This window comes from Mastigoproctus giganteus, chromosome 7 (genome assembly GCF_048544385.1).
Source record: "Mastigoproctus giganteus isolate SK-2022 chromosome 7, ASM4854438v1, whole genome shotgun sequence".
NCBI lineage: Eukaryota > Metazoa > Arthropoda > Arachnida > Uropygi > Thelyphonidae > Mastigoproctus > Mastigoproctus giganteus.
The window spans coordinates 83,757,211-83,782,615 of NC_143581.1; the positions used below are offsets into that span (position 1 = coordinate 83,757,211).

General features: G+C 37.3%; 1 protein-coding gene across 1 annotated transcript in view; it reads right to left on the minus strand.

The window, feature by feature from the left end:
* The window catches only part of nonC (serine/threonine-protein kinase Smg1), a 1,411,261-nt gene that overhangs the window by 474,512 nt on the left and 911,344 nt on the right, over positions 1–25,405 (minus strand). The window contains exon 49 of the mRNA XM_090378365.1: positions 16,736–17,004. Within this exon, the coding sequence (XP_090234491.1) occupies positions 16,736–17,004 (269 nt within the window). The remainder of the gene's footprint in view (positions 1–16,735; positions 17,005–25,405) is intronic.

The window sequence follows — 25,405 nt, forward strand, 5'->3', positions numbered from 1 at the left end:
ATTCACAATTTGCAATTGGCAATGAATTTTAATTTTATTAACTATTTTAATGAAGATATTTAAGACTTGAACTACTTATCCAAAAATGTAAAAATGTAATATAGGAAATAAAAAAAACATTACAAAATTAGACTATTACTAAATATATTACCACTCTTATACCATGTGAAATTAATAATATAGTTTATAAAGTTATTCGCCTAAACCAGTGGACACCACTGGTTTAGGCAAATGTCGTTCAGTTCAGTCCTATGTATGGCTTAATACAGTTATGTATTAAGCCATACATATGATGTACCATATGTAGGTAACAATCTTTTCATATTGTGAAATTCTACTATTTTGATATAACTGGTTCATTGTATTGAATTATTATTAATTTGTATTCAATTAAAAAAACAGCTTTAAAAATGTTCTGAAAGAGGAACATCGATTTGGATTGTTGTGTTTTTAATCGAAGGTGGACTGAAGACTATTTCTTCATTGAGTACATCAAAAAAAGCAGTGTGTTTTGTGCAAAAGGAGACTTTCAGTTTTTAAAAAAACATAATTTAAAATGACACTGTGATTCCAAGCATAAATCTTATGAGCAATATAAAGGAGTATTGCAAAACAAAAAGTGTTCAAAGTTACAAAACGAATTAAGAGAACAACAAAACATGCCGAAACGGCATCAGTCAAGAAATACATCTGATGTAAGTGCCATTTATCAAGTTGCACATTTAATTGCTTTTGAAAGTAAACAGTTCAATGATGGTGGATTTGTTAAACATTATTTGTTAAAAGTTATGGAAGAAATATCTCCGGAAAAACGAAGAATGTTACAAGCATTGTTGCTAATGTAATAGGATTTCAGGAGCACCAGCAAGCAAGGCCATATTTCTCTATGTTTACTGTCTGAAAATTGCATGTGTTCTCAGGTTGATTTTCTGTTTGTTGAACGTGTTGTTTGTTGTTGAAAAAACCTGCTAACCTCACCTGAGGCTGACTAACTTAGCCATGTTGTGAAAAAGTCACACATAAATTCCTCACATCATCAACGTGACTCAAACTTGGGTCTTTTCTTGTGGGGGGAGGATGGTGATACTGTGAACTGTGCTACCTGCGAGGGCTATTGTTGTTATTGTTGTTATTTTTGGTTTTTTAGGAGCACTGGCAACTAAAGCCATATTGCTCTGGGGATATGCGGTGGTCATTCCCTGACCTTTCCGCATCCTCTGTATTTGGTGGCTCATGGGCTCGAACTCCGGTCTAATCAAGAAGTATGTGCTAAGCACTACTGCTCCTGCCCACCGAGGCACCCCTGCGAGGGCATACAAGACATTAGTTTGTCTCGAAAAACAATTTTTGTAAAACAAAACAAACAAAATATTTTAGCGTGGCACTGGATAACAGTACTGATGTAAATGACACAGCCCAACTCCTTATCTTCGTACCCGGAATTAATGATAATTTTGTGCCAGTTGAAGATTCAGCTGATCTTCAGAGTATGCACGGAACAATTACAGGTGAAAATCTTTTGAAAATTTTTGCCAATCTGTTGAAAAGTTAGGATTAAATATTAAAAACCTGGTAGGAGTCACAACTGATGGTGCAAAAAATATGATTAGTAAAAACATTGGGCTTGTGGGTAGAATAACCAAGAAAATACCGGAACCGAATTCTGCATCAAGGAGCTCTCTGTAGGAAAGAAAGTATTGGATATCCAACATGTTATGAATGTGGTTATATCAAATGTAAATTTTATAAGATCAAATGGCCTTAATCACTGTATGTTTCAAAAGTTTTTTCAGGTGCAGTGAGATGGCTTAGTTGTACAAAGTGTTATATCATTTCTTTTAACTGCATCATGAAATTGATATTTTTATGACAGGAAAAGGGAAGGGAAGGGAAACAAATAGAACAATTATCAAATGCAGAGTGGCTGTTTCATTTTGCAATTTTAGAGACATTTCTAGTCATTTAAATGCTCTTAATTTAAAAATGCAAAGGAAAGGAAAATTAGTCTCTGATTTGTATGGTGATATCAAATCGTTTCAGAATATATTGTTATTATTTAAATCCCAAATTGAGCAAGACAATTTAGTTCACTTTGAATGATGTACCAAGCTAAAAGAAAAACATTTGCAAAGAACCAATGCCTCTCATTATTACAATTACTGTTTGATGAATTTGAAAGCTGATTTGCTGATCTAAGATCCACGAAAAAGACATAGGCTTGTTTGAGAATACATTTACTTCTATGGCTGAAAACTACAGTCCCAGCTTGCAACTTGAAATTAGTGATCTTCAAGCTTCAAGATCACAGGGTTCAAAATTAAGTATATGGACTACGAAATTAAACTAATTGCATTCTACAAGGCTCTCCCATCTGAAAATTTCCACTAATAAAAGAAAATGCCATGAAAATGGCAACTTTGTTTTGAGAGCAAATTTTTTCGCTCATGAAATAAAATAAATATTTAAAAAAAATAAAATAAAATAACAGATGTGTATCTTAATTCCGTATTGACAACTGGTGTCACCAATTTTCAACAATTACCTAAAAATATTCAGCCTCAATCATCTCATTAAATAAAATAGAAGAAGCCTGTGGCACCGAGTTTCATAACTAAGAAATAAATTCAGTTTGTCCAGTAAAAGCGGTAGCTAATATATGTACGACAGTAGCTTTCGAGATAACAAATCTCTTAATTGGCTGTAGAAGTATATACATACATGAATATATAAATAAATATAACTTAAAACATTGGGAATGGAATGAGCAGGGCGTGCTCATGTTGAGTGAGAGAGCGTGCACGCAGATGCAAGAATGCTGAATCACTTACTATGTAGAATCAGCTGATTCTACATAGTAAGTTGGTACAGGGCATGTATATGGGCTGACTGCCAGTTTATCATGTTGTAACACTATAGACTCCAAAATTGGGTGTAGTCGTACACCTCTATTGTGGCTTAAAACATTGCGATAACTAGATATGCATAGTGCCTCTAACCACAGACAGTGATAGTAGTGATGGCATTGGTTGCATCAACCAAAAATGCTCTGTGACTGCAGAGTGCATAGAGTCACCTAGGAAAATGGCCCTATCATGTTCTGTGAGGCGGTCTTGGAGCCTCTTGGAGCTTTCCCCCACATAGCAGCTGCCACAATCAAGGCATGTGATCCGGTATATTGTGAGCTCTTGTCTTGAGGGTGAAAACACCTGACCCCCTATTTTACGTAGCGGTACTATATACTGGATCACATGTCATGATCATAGCAGCTTCAAGATGACAGGGTTCAAAATTAAGTATATGGACTACGAAATTAAACTACTTCTACAAGGCTCTCCCATCTGGAAATTTCCACTAATAAAATATGTGAGGGAAAGCTCCAGGACCGCCTCACGGAACATGATAGGGCCATTTGCCTAGGTGACTCTGCGACTGCGCAGAGCAAAAATGCTCTGCGCAGTCGCAGAGCATTTTTGGTCATTGCAACACGATCTCCATCCCAGTTGCGATATCAAAGTAGTTGACCAAATCCATCACTAGCATCACCGTCTGTGGTTAGAGTCACTATACATATCTAGTTGTCGCAACGTTTTAAACTGCTATAGAGGTGTATGACTACACCCAATTTTGGAGTCTGTAGTGTTACCACATGACAAACGCTGGCAGTCAGCCCATATATGTACCCTGTACCAATAACAATCACCTAATTTTACGTAGTAAGTGATTCAGCATTCTTGCATCTGAATGCAAGCTCTCTCACTCAATGTGGGCACGCCCTGCTGATTGCATTCCCAAAATTTTTAGATTATATTTCTTTATATATATTCATGTATGTATGTACTTTTACAGCCGATGAAGAGATTCGTTATCTTGAAAGCTATTGTCATTAAATATACTTAGCTACCGCTTTGACTGGACAAAGTGAATTTATTTCTTAATCTCATTAAATGTTAAGTTTTGTTCAGTAAATGTTATTATGTATTGTACTTAATAAAATTTTCAAATATTTTCAATTTTAGGAGTACCATTATATTTATTTATTCACCTTAATATTTAAAAATCGGTGATCCTTTTCAGTTGTAAAGTTTCTAAAGTGAGCATTTAAAAGCAAAAGTAAAGTATTAAAAAAAAAACATGTACACTGTTTTTTTAAAAAAACAAAAGTAAGTCATATTTTTTATAATTTTAATGAAATCTGAAAAGAAATCACTGACATAGATTTGTTGCACATAAAAGTATTAGGAATTTATATATATTTTGTGTATAGCTCGAAAACAAAAACGGTATCATGAAAATAGAAACTTCTTTTACATGTAACAAGATAGGGAAAATGTCTTGAATTTTCTTGAATCACTCAGTGTAGCCCGTGAAACAAATCTAACTTTGAATATGGCTCCTGTATAGGAAAACATTGGACACCACTGGCCTAAACTACATTATTAATTTCACATGGTATAAGAGTGGTAATATATTTAGTAATAGTCTTCATGGAAAACAACCACGTAATGTCCTTCCCTAACTATATTACAAAAGAAGGTAAAAAAAAAAAAAAAAAACACCAGTACAGGCAGTCCTCGACTGAGGTCAGTTCAAATGCACTCACATCACCAGTGAATCGCCACCAAATTACTTATGGCAGTTTGAATTGTATTTACGGCACTGTACTGTAAACAGCACATTTATTTATTTTTTTAATATTTGAAAAAAAAAAGTCAATGGTGAAATTATTTAGCTTTAATCTACGTACTATGAAAAAGTATTTAGTGGAATAAAAATACAGGACATTAACAGTTTTTGAAATCCTGAACAGGAAGTAATTTTTTCTATTGTAATGTGTGGGAAACTATAACGTCAATAATTGGAAATTAATTCCTGTGGAAACTTGAATTGCACATCCAAATTGCACTGATACCTATGTGGTACTGAACGCTATTTAGTCAATGCAGATCTCAATCCTGCCATGCGGCCTTTCTTGAAGGCAAGTTTAGTTCTAGTGCTAAAAGGTTTGTGAATTTTTTACTTAATATTTCATCCTTAAGAATGTTGGATAACAGGAAAGGTCAATGCTAAAGGAATGCTTTGTATAGAAATGTAGCTTGTTATTTGGTTTTTAGGAGCATTAGCAACTAAGAGCATATTGCTCCGGGATATGCGGTGGTCATTCCCTGACCTTTCCGAATCCTCCGTATTTGGTGGTGACGGGCTCGAACCCCGGTCTAATCAAGAAGTGTGTGCTGTGCACTGCTGCTCCTTCCCACCTGGCTAAGGAGGTGCCTAGAAATGTAGCAGAAAGACCATTAAATTAAAAGTTAAGCCTAAATTGATAATACTTAAGAAGTCTGAAATGGGAGGCAAGGAGATCCTGCTTGTATAACTGTGCAAACAATTCTTAAAGAAAGGAGCAGAATCAGTGAAATTGAAACTGCAGCCAAACTGAAATCAACAATTATAAGAAAATGTGTGAGAGAGAGAGACTTGATTTTTTGGATTTAAGAATATGGTGCCAGGTTCCATTAAACCTTGTCACCATTAAGTCTAAGGTTTTGAGTCTTTTTGAGACCAGAATGGAGAGGGATCCAAACACGAACATTTCAGTACACATTAGGAATGGTTTATATTTTTCAAAGTCAGATTTGGTTTTGCACAAAATCAGGCAAGGCAAAGCTACTCATTCTGATGAAGAACCAAACAAAGATTTTGCAAAGACTGACAGAAATTACTGAAGAAAAAGTGTTCAATGTTGATGGAACTAGGGAACCTACCTCAGCCAGGAAAACAAAACAATGTATGGCTTTAAACCAGATGAGAACAGACTAACATTTTCACTTGGTTCAGATGATTTCAAGCTGAAATTCATGCAACGGGATCTAGAAAAGTTGAGCAGATGGGCTGAGAAGTGGCAACTGAAGTTTAACATTGACAAATGTAAAGTACTGCATATGGGAAGCAGTAACCCCAGAGTAATATATCAACTGTGTGGTACTACACTGACAGTGGTAGAGAGTGAAAAGGACCTGGGGATAATTGTGCAGGCAGATATGAAGTTTTCTGAGCAGTGCAGACAGTCTGCAAGAGTTTCTCATGGTGTCTTGTCAATGATATACAGGAATTTTTCTAGCAGTGATAAGGAAGTAATTATCCCCCTGTATAAGACAATGGTCAGGCCACATCTTGAGTACTGTATACAGGTCTGGAGGCCACATTTTAAGAAGGATGTTGAGCTGTTGGAACGAGTACAGAGAAGGGCAACAAGATTAGTGAATGGAACAAAGGGTTGCTCTTATGAAGAAAAGCTTAAGTTTTGCAAATTACAGTTTCTGGGGACTAGGCACCTGCAGGGTAATCTGACTGAGGTGTATAAAGTCTTGAATGGTTTGAGAATGCTCAATGATGATGGGATTCTTCCTCTTGCTCAGAATAATCACCTGAGAGGGCATAAATTCAAATTGAGGAAAGACAGTTGTAGGATAGATGTGAGGAAGTTTGCCTTTAGCCAGCGGGTGGTTAATTGCTGGAACAAACTTCCATCTGTCATTGTAGAAGTTGACAGCTTAAACAGATTCAAGGCAGAACTGGACAAACATTTGGAGCGAGTGAATGGGTGAAATGAGAAGGGTGTGTTTTTTTTTTTTTTTTTTTGGCTGATGCTATATAAGCTTGCTTTCTTGCATCATGTGCCCTTGCTAATGTTAATGTCTTCACAACAAGTGTGGAATGGGTGGGGCATTGTTGTGGAACAAGAGCCAGCTGCATTCCTCTCAAAATTGTGGTCCCACTGAGGAAATGCACTGCAAGTCTTTGAAGCACCTATCTGTAGAATGCAGAACCGATTCTCCTCTCCCTTCAGGTACAATTTCTTGTGAATCACACACTGTTTGTCACAAAACATGATCAGTATTGTCTTCACCATGGACTTCTGTAAAAAAAAAAAAAATTTTTTAAACATTGGCGATGATTTAAGTATTTAAATTCAGTGCATATTCTGACACGTCGTCTCTGGGCCATAGCAAAACACCAACATTCATCTCCAGTGACAATATAGTCAAAAAAATTGACAAGTCTGTCTTAAAGTCTTCGCATGATGACACCCATCATGCGAAGACTTAATTCTGCTCATCCATAAGGCTGTGGGCAAAAACATTGAACAGACGTTCCCTTTCCCTAAATCTTCATGCAAAATTTGAGAAATCATTCTTTATTCATATCCAACTCATCATCCATAGCTATTTTTAACGTTTAGTTCACTACACCACCATTAGCATAGCCTTGGAGAGAGCAACACATGAACATTTCTGTTGCCACGCCCATACCTTGCTACCTAGACTTAAGAGGGGAGTTCCCTTTAGTGTAATCTTGGGCACTCTAAATGTTCCCACTGTTTATTTCCACTCGTAATCTTGGTAAAAGCTCCAACTGTTCTGTAAAAGCTCCAACTGTTTATTTCCTCCTTAGCGAACTCTGTTTGGTTGCCCTATACTGCCTTTGGCAGTAGTTTCCCATCTGCAATCACTTGTTTTTACTCCAAACATTACTGTTCTCCCATAAACTCTACCAACGTGTACCTAGACTGCAGAATAGTAAACCAATGAATGCGCAATTTGGCATTTGCTGCTGCTGCTGCTATAGCTCTGCGTAATGGCTGAAGAAGAAAATGCACTTTAGCATTAGCATTAGTAGAGGCATATGATGCAAGAAAGCAAGCTTATTCAGCATCAGCCAAAAAAAAAAAACCACTACTCCCATTTCACCACTCCGTTCGTTCGAAATACCTGTCCAGCTGAGCCTTAAATTTATTTAGGCTATCAACTTCAACAACAAGCGATGGGAGTCTATTCCACAAACCAACTGCCTGCTGGCTAAAGGCAAATTTCCGCACATCTATCCGACATCCGTCCTTCCTCAATTTGAATTTATGCCCTCTCAGGTGATTATTCTGAGCAAGAGGAAGAATCCCATCGGCATTGAGCATGCTCAAGCCATTCAAAGCCTTATACACCTCTATCAGATCACCTCGCCGATGCCTAGTCTCCAGGCTCTGTAATTTGCAAAACTTTAGCCTTTCTTCGTAAGAGCAACCCTTTGTTCCATTCACTAATCTTGTTGCCCTTCTCTGTACTCGTTCGAGCAGCTCTACATCCTTCTTGAAATGAGGCCTCCAGACCTGTATACAGTACTCAAGGTGTGGCCTGACCATTGCCTTATACAAGGGAATAATCACATCCTTATCCCTGCTAGAAAAAAATTCCTGTATATCATTGACAATACTCCATGAGCTACTCTTGCAGCTCGTCTGCACTGCTCAGAGAACTTCATATCTGCCTGCACAATCACCCCCAGGTCCTTTTCATTCTCTACCACTGTCAGCGTAGTACCACAGAGTTGATACGTTGATCTGGGGTTACTGTTTCCCATATGTAGTACTTTACATTTGTCAATGTTAAACTTCATTTGCCACCTCTCAGCCCATCTGCTCAACCTTTCCAGATCCTGTTGCAGCAGCATAGTATCAGTAGTGTCCTTAACAACCCTGCCAACCTTGGTATCGTCTGCAAACTTGGACATTAAGCCTGATACACCATCATCAATATCATTTATAAATACAGAAAACAACAATGGACCCAACACTGAACCCTGAGGAACTCCACTAATAACATTAGTCCACGTTAAGCAGTGTCCATTGATTACCTCTCTCTGTCTTCTGCCACTCAACCATCCCTTTATCCATAGCAGCAATTTGCCTCCAATGCCACACTTCTCCAATTTGTGCAGCAGTCTTCCATGCGCAACAGCATCAAAAGCCTTTCTAAGATCCAAATATATAATATCAAAGTTATTCCCTGCATCCAGTTCTTTTGTGACTACATCATAGTATCCAATCAAATTGGTCAGACAAGACCTGCCCTTAACAAAACCATGCTGTGTCTGAGCTATAACTGAATTCTTGTCCAGATGATCCTGCAGTGCTTCTTTAACCAGTGTCTCCATTAATTTTCCTGGAACCGAAGTTAAACTAACAGGTCTATAATTACTTGTGTCAGCCTTTGATCCTCCTTTGTGAATTGGGGTTACATTTGCACATCTCCAGTCCATGTGTACCTCCCCTGAGTTCAAAGAAGTTCTCATAATTATGGCTAGGGGTTTGCTTACTTCCTTTGCTGCCTCCTTTAATATAACTGGATAGATCCCATCCATCCCTGGTGCCTTTTTTATGTTTATCCTCAGCAATTTCTCCTCCACTTTCCTCTCAGTTATTAGAAAATAATCTAGCTCACTGCCAATGTTTACTTCACCTACGACATTCCCCTTCCTGAATAACTCCTCATGTGTGAATGTAGATGCAAAATACTCGTTTAGATTGTTAGCCACCTGAGCAGGATCCTCAACTGTTGAACCATCAACATCCAGTGGACCAATCTGATTCATCCCTTTCCTTCTTGAGTTTAAATAGGTAAAGAACTCTTTTCTGTTTTTCTTTGCGTCCTTTGCCAAGGATTTCTCATAATCAGCCTTTGCCTGCCTAATCTCCTTTGTGACTTGGTTACAGACCAACTTATATCTATCATAGGCTTCCATGTCACCCATTAATTTGTATGTATCCCATGCATTTTTCTTCTCTGCCATATGTCTCATTAGTTCATCTGACAACCATTTAGGCCTGAACCTTGAACAATATTTCTTGGTTGGTATGTAAAGCCTGGTAGCTTCCAAGATTAGTTCCTTGAATGCTTCCCATTTTGAATTTGCTGTTGGTAACATCATCAGTTGGTCCCACTGTATAGAATTTAAATACTGTCTCAGACCATCATAGTCGCCTTTACGAAAGCAAAAACCCTTCCCTTTGCCTCTGATGGTAGTTACCTCCTTGAGTAAATCCCACTTCAGCACACTGTGATCACTGCCACCCAGTGGTTCCTTTATCTGCAGATTCCTAATGCATGAAGAATCACTACTGATAATCAGATCAAGAGTATTACTCCCTCTAGTTGCCTCCCGAACATGCTGGTGTAGAAAACAATCATCCAATAAATCCACAAAAGCCCTGCTAGTGTGTGAGTGACCAACCCACAAATTCCAGTCAATATCTGGGAAATTAAAATCCCCCTTTATAAGACTCTCTGATTTACTGGCCCATTCTATTTCCCTGTACAGTATCTTATTATACTCATCAGAGTCATTAGGCCTATAGCACACTCCTACTCTCAATTTTGATTTACCTATGCTTATGTCACACCAAACTGACTCAACACTGCCCTGTCCATCAATGTCGACTGGCTTCACTTCCTTGGATTTTATGTGTTTTTTAACTAATAGCATAACCCCTCCTCCCCTCCTGTCCTGTCTATCCTTTCTATACACATTGTACTCCCCAAATTCCAGTTCTGCATTCCTTATATCTGTGTGACACCACGTCTCTGATATCCCAACAATATCTGCCTTTGATGTTTTGAGCAATACCTCAAATTCATCAAATTTATTTACTAAACTCCTAGCATTGGTGTACACGTAAGTATACCTGCACTTGTTTCTATTCTTAGCTACCCTAACACAACCCATGTGTTTACTTGTATCACAATGACTTCCAGCAGTCTCTGAATTATCCTGCATCTTGTTTTTCAGGCTTCTGCTCATTCCAATAGAAGCAGTGCAAGAATCTCTTTCACCTCTGCCAGTGGCTACTGTTAATCCATTAGTCTTTGTCTCCCCCCAAGCTAGCAGTTTTCCGACCCACCTAACACTGCCTCGATAGCATCAGCAAATATTCTTGCACCCTTTCTATTTAAGTGTATCCCATCCCTGTAGAAGCAATCTCTCCTGTTAACAAGTACATTCCAGGCTGAAAAAAATTCTACCCCTTGAGCCTTGCACAATCTTTCCAGGGCCGAATTGATCGACAAGGCTCTCATCATATACTCCCTCCTATCGTGTCTGGGCAGAATTGCAGACACTTTCAAATTTAACCCTACTTCACGGCTTTTTTTCAACAGTGACCTGTACTTGTTAAGTAATTCCGCTGGTCTCCTACTCTTAATGTCATTAGTGCCAACGTGTACAACTATATCACCTTTTGTGCCCTTAAAAGATGATATCTTCTCTACAACGTCATCAACCCTTGCCCCTGGCAGACATACCCTGGTCCTGTTCCAAGGGTTTCACTTCACTCCTGCAGGCAACAGTACCAGTCTTGGGGGAGGGGAAGAAAATGACATATCTGCCACAGACAACTCTCCCAGTGGTGACAATTCTGATTGCAATGGAGGAGACAGCAAATGCGCTCCCCCCACTCGCATTCTATTAGAGATCCAAAATGGCCAACCTTTGTAAAAACAAAAAAACTTTTACCAGTCTAGAACCAACTATGGCTATATGAGCTAAAAGGTATAACACAACAAGGTTACTAATATTTCAACAGAATGTGCAGCAGGCCAATGCAGTGCCTGAACAAATCAGAAGAAAGGCTGATGAAGAAAATGCTGATATCTTAATCATACAGGTGCCATAAACCCACACAATATAGGTGAAGGGATATCCCGGGATGTACAAAATAGTGCAAACTGAGGAGGAGAACCTGTGGGCTGCAATACTAGTACGAAATGCCAACCTGACTGTCACAAAAATAACCCAACTATGCATGGCCTGGGCTGCTTGTGCGCACATCATTTCACCACTAGGCGCCTTTTACATTTTCTCCTTGCACTGCAGACACTGCTGAATACACTTCCCAACCAGAAGATCATTATTGGGACAGACATCAAATGTCGATCCCCGGCCTGGCAGAGTCAAACACCAGATAGGAGAGGGACACATAACGGACGGCGACTCAAGGAGTTCCTGATAAATTCTCCTATGGTAGTATTAAATCAACTATGCCACTTACCGACTTTCTGTAACACTATGTGGGAAGCCACAATAGATTGATTTTTTTGATTTGGTAGTTGTCGGCGCATCGGCTTCTGTGGCCATATTGCACCTCCCAAGGTTTTTGCAGTACTTTGATCCAAGCCCGAGGCGGGAATCGAACCCGCGACCTTTGGGTTGCCGGGCAGGTACTTTACCCACTCGGCTAGCCCGGTCGGCCCCCACCATAGATGTCTCCTCGGCAACCACCAATGTAGCAGACAGGGCAGTCCAAGACTCCTGGACGACGTCAGACCACAGAGTGCTTACCTACCAAGTCAACAGGGCAAGTAGCAGAACTCCAGTAGTCAAATACATGATGAACCATTTTGCAGACAAGGCTGACTGGTAACTCTTTGGGAGGCTGCTGTACCAGGCAGCGGGGCATTGGATGGAGGCTGACCAATGACTTGACCCAAATGAGAACCAGAGGAGGGTCACAAAAATTATTACTAATGCTAGCGAAACAGCAATGAAGAGGAAGATTCCAACCCTGAGCACGGTCCCCTGGTGGACATGAGAAATTGAAACATTAAGAAAGCAGGTCATAAAGGGAAGAAAAGAGTTTCAAAGGGCGAGACGTATCTGGCCAGAGCTGGAAGTAAGACTGTTAAGAGAAAGATACAATATTGTTAGAAACAGCTACACAGACCTGATACGCAAAAGCAAGAGGAAGGCCTGGGAGCATCTGGCCAAAACAGCTGGAAACGCCGAACCCTGAGGAGTAGTCTACAAAGTTGTTACTCGCAAACTCCCCAGAGGAGAAATCATAAATGCGACTCGAACCCCACAGGGCACACTAGCCACCACCTGGAAACAGTCTATCAATAACATACTCAATTTTGACGGAACTCACCAACACAATACGGATTCAAGGAAGGAACTTCGACCACTGAAGCTCTGAGTGGCATTTTGAGGGCAGCAGTGGGGTGGACAAAAAATTTCCTTGCCATCTCAGCCGATTTCGTTGGGGCATTCGACACATTTGGTGGCCAAGCGTCCTAGCTAGACTGAGAATGGCAAACACACCTATGAATTTGTACAAAGTTATGGAATCCTACTTAACCAACCGAGAAATCCAGGTAATAGCACCACAGAATAAGTTGACAAGATCCCTCTACAGGGGCTGCCCCCAGGGTTCAGTTCTAGGGCCACTGATCTGGAATATGATCCTAGACGAATTCCTGGACCTGGGGTAAGTAAACTCCCAGGCCTTCGCAGATGATCTAATACTGACAGTCGCTGCTGAAAACCGAGCACAAATGGAAGTCCAAGCAAACCAAGAACTTAAACTCCTTCAAGATTGGGCCATTGTCCATTTCTTAAAAATATCAACTACAAAAACTAAATCTGTACTGTTGAAAGGCAGCTTAAACTTAAGAAGACCACCACAAATTAAAATCCATAGCCAGACAATCAAACTAGTTGCCGAACTGAAGCATCTAGGTATCATTCTAGACACCAACCTGTCCTTCCACCCTCATCTCAAATATTTGAGAGAAAAAATAAGAAGATATGCCAGATCAATAGCCAGAATAACAAGAAAGGACTGGGGACTCAAAAAACGCATGCTTCCCTCGTGTGGTTCCATAGAGCCACAACGGTGGTTATCAAAAAGATATTGGGCACCATACAACGCTCAGTTCTCCTGGTCATCACCCGTGCCTGCCGTACTGTTAGGACACATGCCCTCCAAGTCCTGGCGGGGGTCCTGGACTTGGAGGGCATGCCCCTCTACCTAGAAGTTATACGCTGCAGAATGATGTACCACCTGACCAAAGGATTACCCTACACTCTGGGGGAATACACCATCAACCTAGCAGGGAATAGAAGAGAAGAAAGGACCAAATTTAAGAATCACATGCAGCAGGCAGGGCAGGAAAGATGTCTGCTTCAACAAAATGGAAAATTACCATGAAGTTTCTGCCTACAGTCAGATGCGTGTATCCTAGAGTCCCCTCTTGGTTCCATCCAAGTCTATTTACATTTCTTCTGATGGGATATAGTGCCTTCAATGCACATGTGGAGAGACAGAAACATGGTCCCACATTATGTACAGATGCGATCATCATTAGGACCTCCGCTGTCGAATTTTGACGGAACTCACATATCTACCAGCAGGACTGGAGCACCACCTTCTAGACTCGAGGGAGGAATTCCTAGCCTTCACAAATTTTGCGCAAGAGGTGTTTTCTAGGTGGAGGACACTTATTGATATTTATCACAAATAAAGCCAGTAACTAAATGAAACAACTCAACCTAATTGAACAGAAACTTTCAAATGGAAAGACTGAGCTACCCACTAAGGACCTTTTGCAACAGGACCAGGACCGGACATGGAACTGATGCAGTCCACTGCTCACCTGTCTCGAGATCCCTCCATGCCGGAAGACACCAGTGATCACCGTCAGACTTGACTCAACTCATCTCCTGAACCAGTGGCTGTGACCTCTGAGACAAACTCAGCGGACATGACTATTGCTGCAGCTTACAGCAATGATGTCATTATTAAAACTTAATTCCCTTTTAAATGAGTAAGAATTATAACCATTTAAATTAAGAATAATTACTGGAATAAAATCGGGAATTTGATACTTCAAATTACAATAATCATGAGTTGCACCTCTAAACTTTCCTGCTAAACAATCATGATCCATTTCCATAATAACTTCTTTTAATTTTCATTTTCAAATTCATTAGGAATTTCTTTTCCACAAATATCACATATTGTTGCATTATCATATTCTCCTTGCTCTTCATCCGAAAGGATTAACATATCTTGTTTTATATTGCAGATTTTGAATATTGTTTTTACATCTGCAACATTATTTTATAAATATTTGTGATGCATCTAAACCTCAATATAATCTAGGTTCTTTATATTCATTTCCATTAACATATTTCATGTAATAATAGAAAGTCATTGGTTTATATGATTTAGATAATTTACTGTATAGGAATCATTATGATATGGTCTGGTAGTATGTAGTTTTTTCAGCATTACATTCAAAATCTGCATAAATAACAAATGGACGTTTTAATAATACTTATAATTTTTAAATACCACAGTATCAATTTCAGGCATCTTAAGTTTTACAGGTCATGTTCCCCACAATCTTTTTCATGTATTTCTGTATACAATTGTATTTTAAATGTACTTTAGTATACCAAATTCCTATTTTATATACTACTGACCATTTTCAGAAACCTTTAGAAAACTGGAAAAGTTGGTTGGGATACACTACCAGATAAAATATTCTCATGTTGTACTAATCACCAGTGACAAATTAAGGACTAATGACCAATTTGTAAATAAATATATACATATATGGTGTGTGTGCGTGTGTGTGTGTGTGTGTGTGCGCGTGCGCGCGTGTGTCATTAAAGTTAATTATGGACGCTCCTCGACGTACATACTTAATCGGGTTTTTTTTCATGTACATAAGTCCAACTTCTGTCTTGTAGATAAAAAATACATATACAGTACAACACATTGCAAGAAATTATAACCCCCGACAAACTTCAGCGTGTATAGCATTTTACGATTTGTAACTGAGTTAAATGAGGCTGAAAAAACATACAATGAATAATAATGTATAGTACAGTATTTATTCAAAACTAATTTAATCTAAATATGATATGTAATTTAATTTAATATACAATCAAATCACTTTACGATGGACTCTTCAAAATAAAATACTGTTTATCATATGATATACGGTCATTGTGATTACGTTTGCGAACTGAATTTTAATTCTATTAAATGGCTATTTAATAAGTGAAAATAGGAAAAATATCCATAGGCTATAAAATTTAAGAGATAGAACACAAATTTACACTTTACTCCCTCCAATTAATAAAATTAAATGACGCGTGAAAATCGGAAGAATATTTCTCAACAGTAAGAAAAAAGCAATCAATAGCAAAGAACACGGCATGCACAAATTGCAACTAACACAATACGTGCAAGTGAGATCAACAACTTTATGAAGCTCAAAAAATAGGAATGAAGAGAAGATTCTGAAATTTATTTATTTTTTCATATGATTGATATATATATGATAGAATTTCACCATAATAACATAAAATTCCACCTCTCAGTATCATTGCAAAAGCAATAAGATCGAGTTTACTACTTGTTTGTAACTACATTGCACTAATAGAAAAGCCCAATAAATCAGAAAGTGAAAATTATTTTTATTATTTTATGGTAGTGATCTCCAGAAATCTGCTTTAGAAAAATATCACGAAGGTGTTCAAAATTGATTCTTATAACCGAACATAGCAACAACTTTGTGCTTTGTATGTATCTGCGAGTTGTACGTAAGTAGAGGAGTGCCTGTACTGAGGAAATATAGCCAATTGTTCCCAATACACTTTTACATGTTTAGTTAACTTATGACACAATATAAAAGAGCTGGTGATGCATGGTCTCCACAACTGCACACATTACACTGTGATTGATGGTTACAATCATTTTAATAACTTAAATTAAATATGTTAAAACTCCCTCATTACAGAATGGTGGCAAAGAACATAAGAATAATTTAAAATAGAGATTACAAATAAATTCACATCTATTAGTTTAATGAATATAAAGAAAGTGAGAATAACTTATAATCAGTGGCGTAACCAGGATTTTTTGTCAGCAGGTACACTCACAAAAAAAGGTGCCAACAGCAATTCACAAAAAAAGGCACCATTTTTTTAGAAAGAGCCACAATCTGGTATTGTGGCTCTTTATAAAAAAGAGCCACAATACCAGATTTCAGCATCAGGGGCTACAATGTACCTGCTGACCCTACCCTGGTTATGTCACTGTTTATAATTAATAAGTTTTCACCTGTTCTTTAACCAGTCTCCTTTCATTTCTGCCACACGTATAGCAAACATTGAACATGCAATATCTCTTTCCATTTCTTGCTTGGTATGTTTTGATTCCATTGCCCATGCTTGTCTTCCACCATACACTGCTCCTGTATAGCCTCCTTCACTACCAGGAGTCCAGTCTACTAATGGATCATATACAAATGCCTCTAATAGAGTAAGTAGAGTTTCACGACCTTTCCTTAAAACTTTGAGCACATGTTCACAAGAAACACGAAATGTACCCTAAAATGAAAATAAATATTTTATAATCACTGTTGCCTGTTTAAGGCAAATTATTTTTATTTTATTTACTTTATTTAACCAAATGGCTTTGCCCTTTAACAGCAGTCTACTAGCAGGGCTTACATTCTATTATAGCAACAGAATTACAATAAATTATAATAAAAATAAAATAATGGTAAACATATAAATATAGATAGGTAAAATTAAAATAATGTGGCTGGTTTGGATCATTTAAATTTACACATATATTTAAAAATTGTGCTTGTAGATAGAACCATATTATATAAAAAAAACAACTGAAAAGAAAAGTCCTCTGGATAGTCTTGCAGTCAGTTCAAATGCTCATTAAGGCTGGGAGAATTCCAATTTATTCAATGGCCTTGAAGTCCAAAGCATATTTAAATATGTTTTCCAGAATTTCTCTTCAACATTTCTTGTCCATTGTATACATATAGTTTGTTGTTTGTTTGTTATTTGGAGCATTAGCAACTCAGATATTGCTCCCAGATATGCGGTGGTCATTCCCTGACCTTTCCGCATCCTCCGTATTTGGTGGTGACGGGCTCGAACCCCGGTCTAATCAAGAAGCGTGTGCTATGCACTGCTGCTCCTTCCCACCTGGCTACAGAGGCGCCTGTATACATATAGAGCAGTGGTCGTTAACCTGGTCCCTACCACCCACTAGTGGGCGATTCAAGCTTTCATGGTGGAGGTTTTTGTCCATTGTTACAAATTTTGTTCTTCCTCCATATATCAAATACATTGCTAACAACTTTGCGAGTTTGACTTTTTAAAATATGCTTTTGCAATTTACTTTTGAATTCCATCTCTAAACTTTGAATAAAGATAATAATTCACCAGACACTTCTTGAAGTATACTCGTGGACGAGGGAGCAACGAATGAGCTCCGTAGCCAAAGACATGAGTTTAGTGCCCATAACGAGAGCGGGGCTTACCACCGGCCATCATTCAGTCTTTGAGCTGTACCTCTTTCATGGTGGGGGCAGTACGTGGTTAGATTTGTGAGAGTAAGCACATGTCCACGGCTTGGAACGAGTTTATAAATTGTGCAACAAATTGTGAATCCATGTCTGAAAAAAAGAAATACGCTCGTGGCTATTTACCAGAGTATCTGAAGATGGGTTTCATCGAATATGTTACAAATAAACAGTTCCAATGTGTTTACTGTGCCACAACAGATTATCCAATGAAGCCATGTCAATTGCGAGAACATCTTGCTACAAAGCATTCAAAAAATAAAGATAAGCCCATTGAATATTTTCAAGAAATGTATAAAATATTTCAAAATTGTTCAACAATAACTGCATCATTTAAGTGCAAGAAACAACATGCAAAGAACAAATATGGATTAACTGCAGCTTATCGTATATCACAATTAATTGCAAAAGGTGGTAAAAGCCATAATATTGGAGAAACTTTGATAATACCCTCTAATCAAAGAATTTATCTCAACAGTAATGCATCAGGATATACCTAAAGTTTTAAAAACATTGCCCCTTAGGGATAACACAGTAAAGTGACGCATTGACAAAATGGCAGTTAATGTTGAAAATAAACTTATAAGTATTCTCCAAAACTCTTAATTTTCCATACAGTTGGACGGGTCTACCATTGCAGATAATAATGCTCTATTGATGACACATGTACGGTACCTTGATGAAAACAATACATTGCAAGAAGAAATGCTATTCACTGTAAATCTTATTACAGATACAAAAGGATTATCAATATTTAATGCTGTGAAATCATACTTTGCAAAAAATGATATACCGTTGAACAATATTGTTGCATGTGCTACTGATGGAGCACCATCAATGGTAGCACCGGGGATTTGTTGCTTATTTGAAGGAAGAAGTGCCAAACGTTTTGTGTATTTATTTTGTGGTGCACAGACAACATTTTGTAGGAAAACATTTAAGTACAAGTCTCCATTAAGTATAATAATTAGGGCTGTAAATAAGATCAAATCTAATGCCAAAGATGATAGAATGTTTCGACAGCTGTGCCAGGACAATAATGAGCAATTTATTAGGTTACTTTTACACACAGAAGTTCATTGGCTCTCAAAGGGTACATGCTTGTCTCATTTTGTAGCATTATATGATAGTGTCATACAGTTTTTTGAAAGTAATAAGGAGGCTGATCACTGTCAACAATTAAAAACAGTAAAGAATGATGCCTTTTATTTGGAAGATATTTTCAAGAGCTTTAATGAAATTAATTTGCAGCTTCAAGGAGCCAATATAACTCATATCAGCTGCAAAAATATTGTCATTATTTATCGAAAAACTTTATCTTCTCCGTCATAATCTTTTGAAGAGAGAATTTCGTCAGTTTCCCGAATTGTCATCTATAAAAGATGATGTAACTTCAGAGGAGATTGAAAGGTTCAGTAGTCACCTCAACGAACTTAAATTGGATATGGAAAAATGATTTAAAGATATTTTGAGCTTGAAGGTGTATGACTGGATGATAAATCCTTTTACTACAAATTTTGCTGAGGTTGATATAACTTTCCAAGAAGAACTATTAGAACTTAAATATGATGAAGAGAGCAAATATAATTTTGATAGTGGTGGATACCAAAAACTCTGGCAAAATAAAAAAAATGCCTGTGTTGTATCCAAATATGTGGAAAATATATTTAATTTATTGATACCTTTTCCTACCTCATATCTTGTAGAATCAGGCTTTAGTGCTGTTAATCATATTATCACCAAACAGAGAAACCATCTGAATATCACTGAAAGAGGAGCCTTTCATTTGTTCTTTACGAAAATCGAACCAGATATCAAATATTTAGTCTTGCAGCATCAGAATCAAGGATCTCATTAATTAAAGGTAATTTCAATAAACTTTATTGTTTAAACATTTAACTTTCTTTTTCTTCAATTTAAGAAGTTCCCACACTAGTAGGCGCTGTATTGATGGATATGCAGAAATTCATTAAATTTAAATTATCTACGTATAAACATACATAATGTATAAAAAAACAAGGATAAATTTAAGTACATATTTTTTACAAACCCTCCCATCTAAAAATTACTTCACACTTGCGCTAAATTGAGTTACTGTGGCACCAGTGGGCAGCAAGGAAATTTTACTATCAACAAAGATACAAAAGTGGGCAGTAGGTATTAAAAGGTTGACAACTCCTGATATAGAGATTGGGCCCCATATCATTGCCATCTAATAGCATGATATGGGGGAGGTCAATCATGCAGCTATCCAACAGTACGAGCCCTGATATTATTATTATTATTATCAGCTGTATGGTGTAAGGAAGCCTGTGGCTTATGCTGCACCAGCCAAAAAAAAAAAAAAAAAAAAAATTCTGAATTACCGAGAGAGAGAGAGAGAGAGAGAGAGAGAGAGAGAGAGTGAAACAGAAAAATTAAATACACGCACAAAATACAACTTTTATACACTAAATGACACAATATCAAAAGCTACTACCATTCAATATAACTAAACAATAATTTAGCTGTGAATATCAGTTCTTCCTCGCTATCTGCCAATTATAGCAGTTATAGAGTTTCATTACATTGATGGCTGGCTTTAGGAGTATATTTTATTTACAATAATTTAGCAGTTTACTGGTAGAATAACAACTAGCCCAAATGATAGCAGGTTTTAAAAATATATACGGACAAGAGCCAACCATTGTCTATGGTTGGGGGAGAGAAATAATGGGAATGAGCAAATGCTAACGATGGAAATGTATGTAGAAATAGGATAGCAATAGCACCCCCCTTCACACTGAGTAATCAAACAGATCATGGAATATAAAAATTAGAAAGACAAAAATCATTAAAGGCAAGAGATGATTACTACTGTCAGTTGGATGAGTACTAAAGTTAGTTACTGCTAATAGCACAGGTGTACCAAAAACATAACTGCCATCCAATAGCATAAGCCCTGATATTTCAGAGTTTTGATCCTTGGATTATAGAGGTTGATATTACAGTAAGGTTATGGTTCAATTAACAGTTAACAAAACCCACATATGATGCGACAGCGCTACTAGCGGCAACAGCAGTAAACTTAACTCACTGGGCTTAAAACTTTATAATTGTATTGATAAAAACTTTTAATATTAGCATACAATTTGGTTAAATTTTGTTAACCTCCCAATAGTAATAAAATTTTTGTAACAAAATGTAATCAGGGTAATCATTTGTGGATACCCTGTATAACTTGCAGTACTGTCTGGATGTGACCCATTGCATTGAAGCTGCTTATTCTTTGGGTTGTGCCTATTCATCTTGAAAGTACTTTTGGCAATAGGCTAATTGGCCAGTAGTTATTTAAATATGCCTGTCACCTTTTGTGTGCAGTAGGATGGCTTCTACATTTTTTCATGCTAAAGGCATTTTGAAAATAGTTTGGCTAGAGCTTTGCATACCAGCTGGTGTCCAGCTTTCGACATTTCAACAGTGATTTTATCGGATCATGCTGCTTTGCCATTTTTCATTGATTTTACAGTCTTCTACTTTTACCAAAATTTCTGGTAGCACAGTTTCTGCATCTGGTGTTGGATCCAGTTGTGTCCTTTATCCTTATAAAGATTTGAATAAAATTCTTCCACTCGTTTTAGTATTTGTTATTCAGTTTTTGTTGTTATGCCATCCTCAAGCTTCAAAGGAAACATATGGCTCCTGTGTGTAACCATTTTACTTACATTTTGCTTTCTTTAGCCCTTGATTTTCTAGTTTTCTTCTGACAGGATCAATGTTGAACTTGTGCATTTCTTCATTTATGTGCTTTCTTATGGTCTTGCACATTTCTACAAATTCTACTTTGTTTCTTATGTTACCACTTTGTTTCATTTCTTGTTACCTTTTCATCATGGCAGTTGTTTATTTTGATATTCTGGTTGGTTTTTCTTGTTTTTCAGTAGATGCAAGGGCATATGCAGTGTTGTCCACAACCTCAACGAATTTCTCATTATTGGTTGAAATTTCTGTGTTCACACTGGATGGTTCTAGTTCAAAGTTTTGACTATTTTTCAATAGTTGGTAGTGGTAATCTTCTTCATTTTAGTTGAATTGGCCAATTTCTTTTGATTTTTAATCTCAGTAACCAAAGGAAACATGGAAACATCTATTTACTCATAAATGAAATAACTGTGGCTACACAGCACAGTGCAGGAATGTTGGACTCTAGAAAAGAAACAAATACAAAAATAATAACAAAACTGGTAAAAAATAACTGTTTGTTTTATAAAACAATACTGCAGTCTGAAATTGAAACTGGAATTGTAATGAGATTAGCCATGTGGAACACTGTCATTCACATAATCAAATAAAAGCTTAAATCAAGAACTGGAAACTTGTCCATGAAAAATTTCAAATTTGAAAATAACGAACATCATTTTTCAGTAAGAACTTGTGTACCATGTAGTCACAAGCAACCATAAAAAACCTTCTCATTGAGAAAGTAGTAGTAGTAGTAGTAGTGGCACATGATGCAAGAAAGCAAGTGTAGGAGCTTATGCAGCATCAGCCAAAAAAAAAAAAAAAAAAAATCACACCATTCCCTCCAAATGCCTGTCCAGTTCCTCCTTAAATTTATTTAACCTATCAACTTCCACAACGACAGATGGAAGTTTGTTCCAGCAATTAACCACCCGCTGGCTAAAGGCAAATTTCCGCACATCTATTCTACATCTGTCCTTTCTTAATTTGAACTTATGTCCCCGTAGGTTGGTAATCTGAACAAGTGGAAGGATCCCATCAGAATTCAGCGTGCTCAACCCATTCAAGGCCTTATAGACCTCAATCAGATCACCGCACAGGTGCCTAGTCTCCAGCCACTGCAATTTGCAAAACTTAAGCCTCTCTTGGTAAGAGAATCCCTTCATTCCCCTCACCAATCGTGTTGCTCTTCTCTGTACACGCTCAAGCAAATCTACATCCTTCCTAAAATGAGGCCTCCAGACCTGTATGCAGTACTCAAGGCGTGGCCTGACCATTGCCTTATACAGAGGGACAATCACCTCCTTTTCCCTGCTAGCAAAATTCCTATATATCATTGACAAAACCCCATGACCTGCCCTAGCAGCCTGTCTGCACTGCTCAGAAAACTTCATATCTGACTGCACAATTACTCCCAGGTCTTTTTCATTTTCTACCACCTTAAGTGTAGTACCACACAGTTGGTACATTTCTCTGGGGTTACTTCTACCCATATGCAGTACTTTGCATTTGTCAAGGTTGAACTTCAGTTGCCACTTCTTAGCCCATCTGCCCAAATTATCTAGATCCTGTTGCAGTAGCACACTGCCATTACTGTCATTAACAACCCTGCCAACCTTTGTGTCATCTGCAAACTTCGACATTAAGCCTGATATACCTTCATCAATATCATTGATAAATACACAAAACAACAGTGGACCCAACACCGAACCCTGTGGGACTCCACTAATAACATTAGTCCATGAAGAGCAGCACCCATTGATTACCACCCTCTGTCTTCTCCCACTTAACCATCCTTTTATCCATTGTAGCAACTTACCCTTAATACCATTCTGCTCCAATTTGTACAGTAGTCTTCCATGCGCAACAGTGTCAAAAGCTTTCCTGAAATCCAAGTATATGATATCAAAATTATTTTTTGCATCCAGTTCCTTTGTGACCACATCATAATAACCAATCAAATTTGTCAGACAAGACTTTCCCTTAACAAACCCATGCTGTGTTTGAATTATTGCTGCAGTCTTGTCTAGATGATCCTGCAATGCATCTTTAACCAGCGACTCCATTATTTTACCCGGAACAGAAGTTAATGTACTTAATCTAAAAGAAACTACTTCCTCACTGAACAAAAGAACTGAATATTCTTTCCATGTTTAATATTCTCCATTTTTCTGTGGAAACACCTATGACTATCAGAACCATCTTTCTGGTTTAGTCAGTTTTGGGAATTAATTTCCAAACTCGAAGTGAAAACTGTAAAACCATTGATAAAATAAATTTAGACAAAACATTCTTTAATAAATCCAGGAACATAGAATGTGATTTCAAGAACATTCGATTGAAGTACTACATTCGGATTTGCTAACATTGGCATAACATTCTAAAGAAAGAAACAAGCAAATTGATTTTTTCAATCCAGAAGAGAGAAACATGAACATACTTTCTGCATGGGTAGGGATAACATGCCTAGAATTATCAGCTTTCCTGGCCTGTTTAGGAATACTTTCAACAGAGGTATTCAATTCAGAATTTTTTTTCTGTAGTTCATCAATTTATCTTCTTTTGAAACTTCTCTTTGGATGATGAACTGAATTTTAACACAAGTCATTGTTACTCACTAGTGATCGTCCGTTGCACTTTTCAATTTGATAACTCTGAAAACTGAGCATATGGCTTTATTCACCACTTCTAACTTGCCAATGTTCTTCTAGTCTAGTTGCACATTTAACCAAAAACTACCAATGTGTACATACACATCAAAATCTTTTTCTTTCTTCCTTTTTTTTTAACTATAGCAGCATGCATCAGCTGAACTTGCTTAAATCTATCTTTCCTTTTAGCACTTCTTTCTGTGCTCAATCTTCTCTTCTAATGCACTTGTTACTCCAGTCGTCCCCCACCATCACTACCTCTTCTTTTCCTATCTGTGCAATTTCATTAAAAATGCCTGTTGTTCTTGTTCTCTCACAACCGTTTTTTTCCTCCTATTTTGGTATTTAAAAACATATAATAGTGCACCTGTGTGATCAGCATAACAAAGATTAAGGTGCCGTTTATGACAAAAGGTGCAAATAAACAGCTGGCATGTGGCAAATAAACAGCTGGCATTTCATCTATGGTGATGTGTCACATCACCATAGATGAAATGCAACATCAACGTGTTACCTTTACAGATTTTACGATATATGGGAAAATCATGCATACATATGCATGATTTCAGAAGATATATGTCTTCTGAAATTTTATATCATATTTCTTTGGCATTTTACTGAAAGACATTGTTAATTTTTTTTGTACTACACAAGTACTATGAAATGACTGCATAGAACAGAGAATAACACTATTATCTTGCAGCTTAATTAGCTGAATGCTGCAATATAGATTACCACAGCACACCTGATGGCTAATTTGTTAACAAAAATAAGTAAAATTTAATGAATTTTTTTTTTTTTTTTTTTTTAAATCCAATTTTATTGCACTTTTATTATTTTCTTTTTGTGAAAAGAAAATGGAGAAATATGACTTTTTCCCAAAAACAAAGACAGTGAAACCTTTTATCATCAACTATATCAACGACGGTGAAACAAGCGTAAAATTGATTAAAAAAAAAAAAAAATGGATTCTCCATTGTAATTCTAGAGTGTTGGCAGCTATAATTTCACACACCCACCCACCCTAGAGAC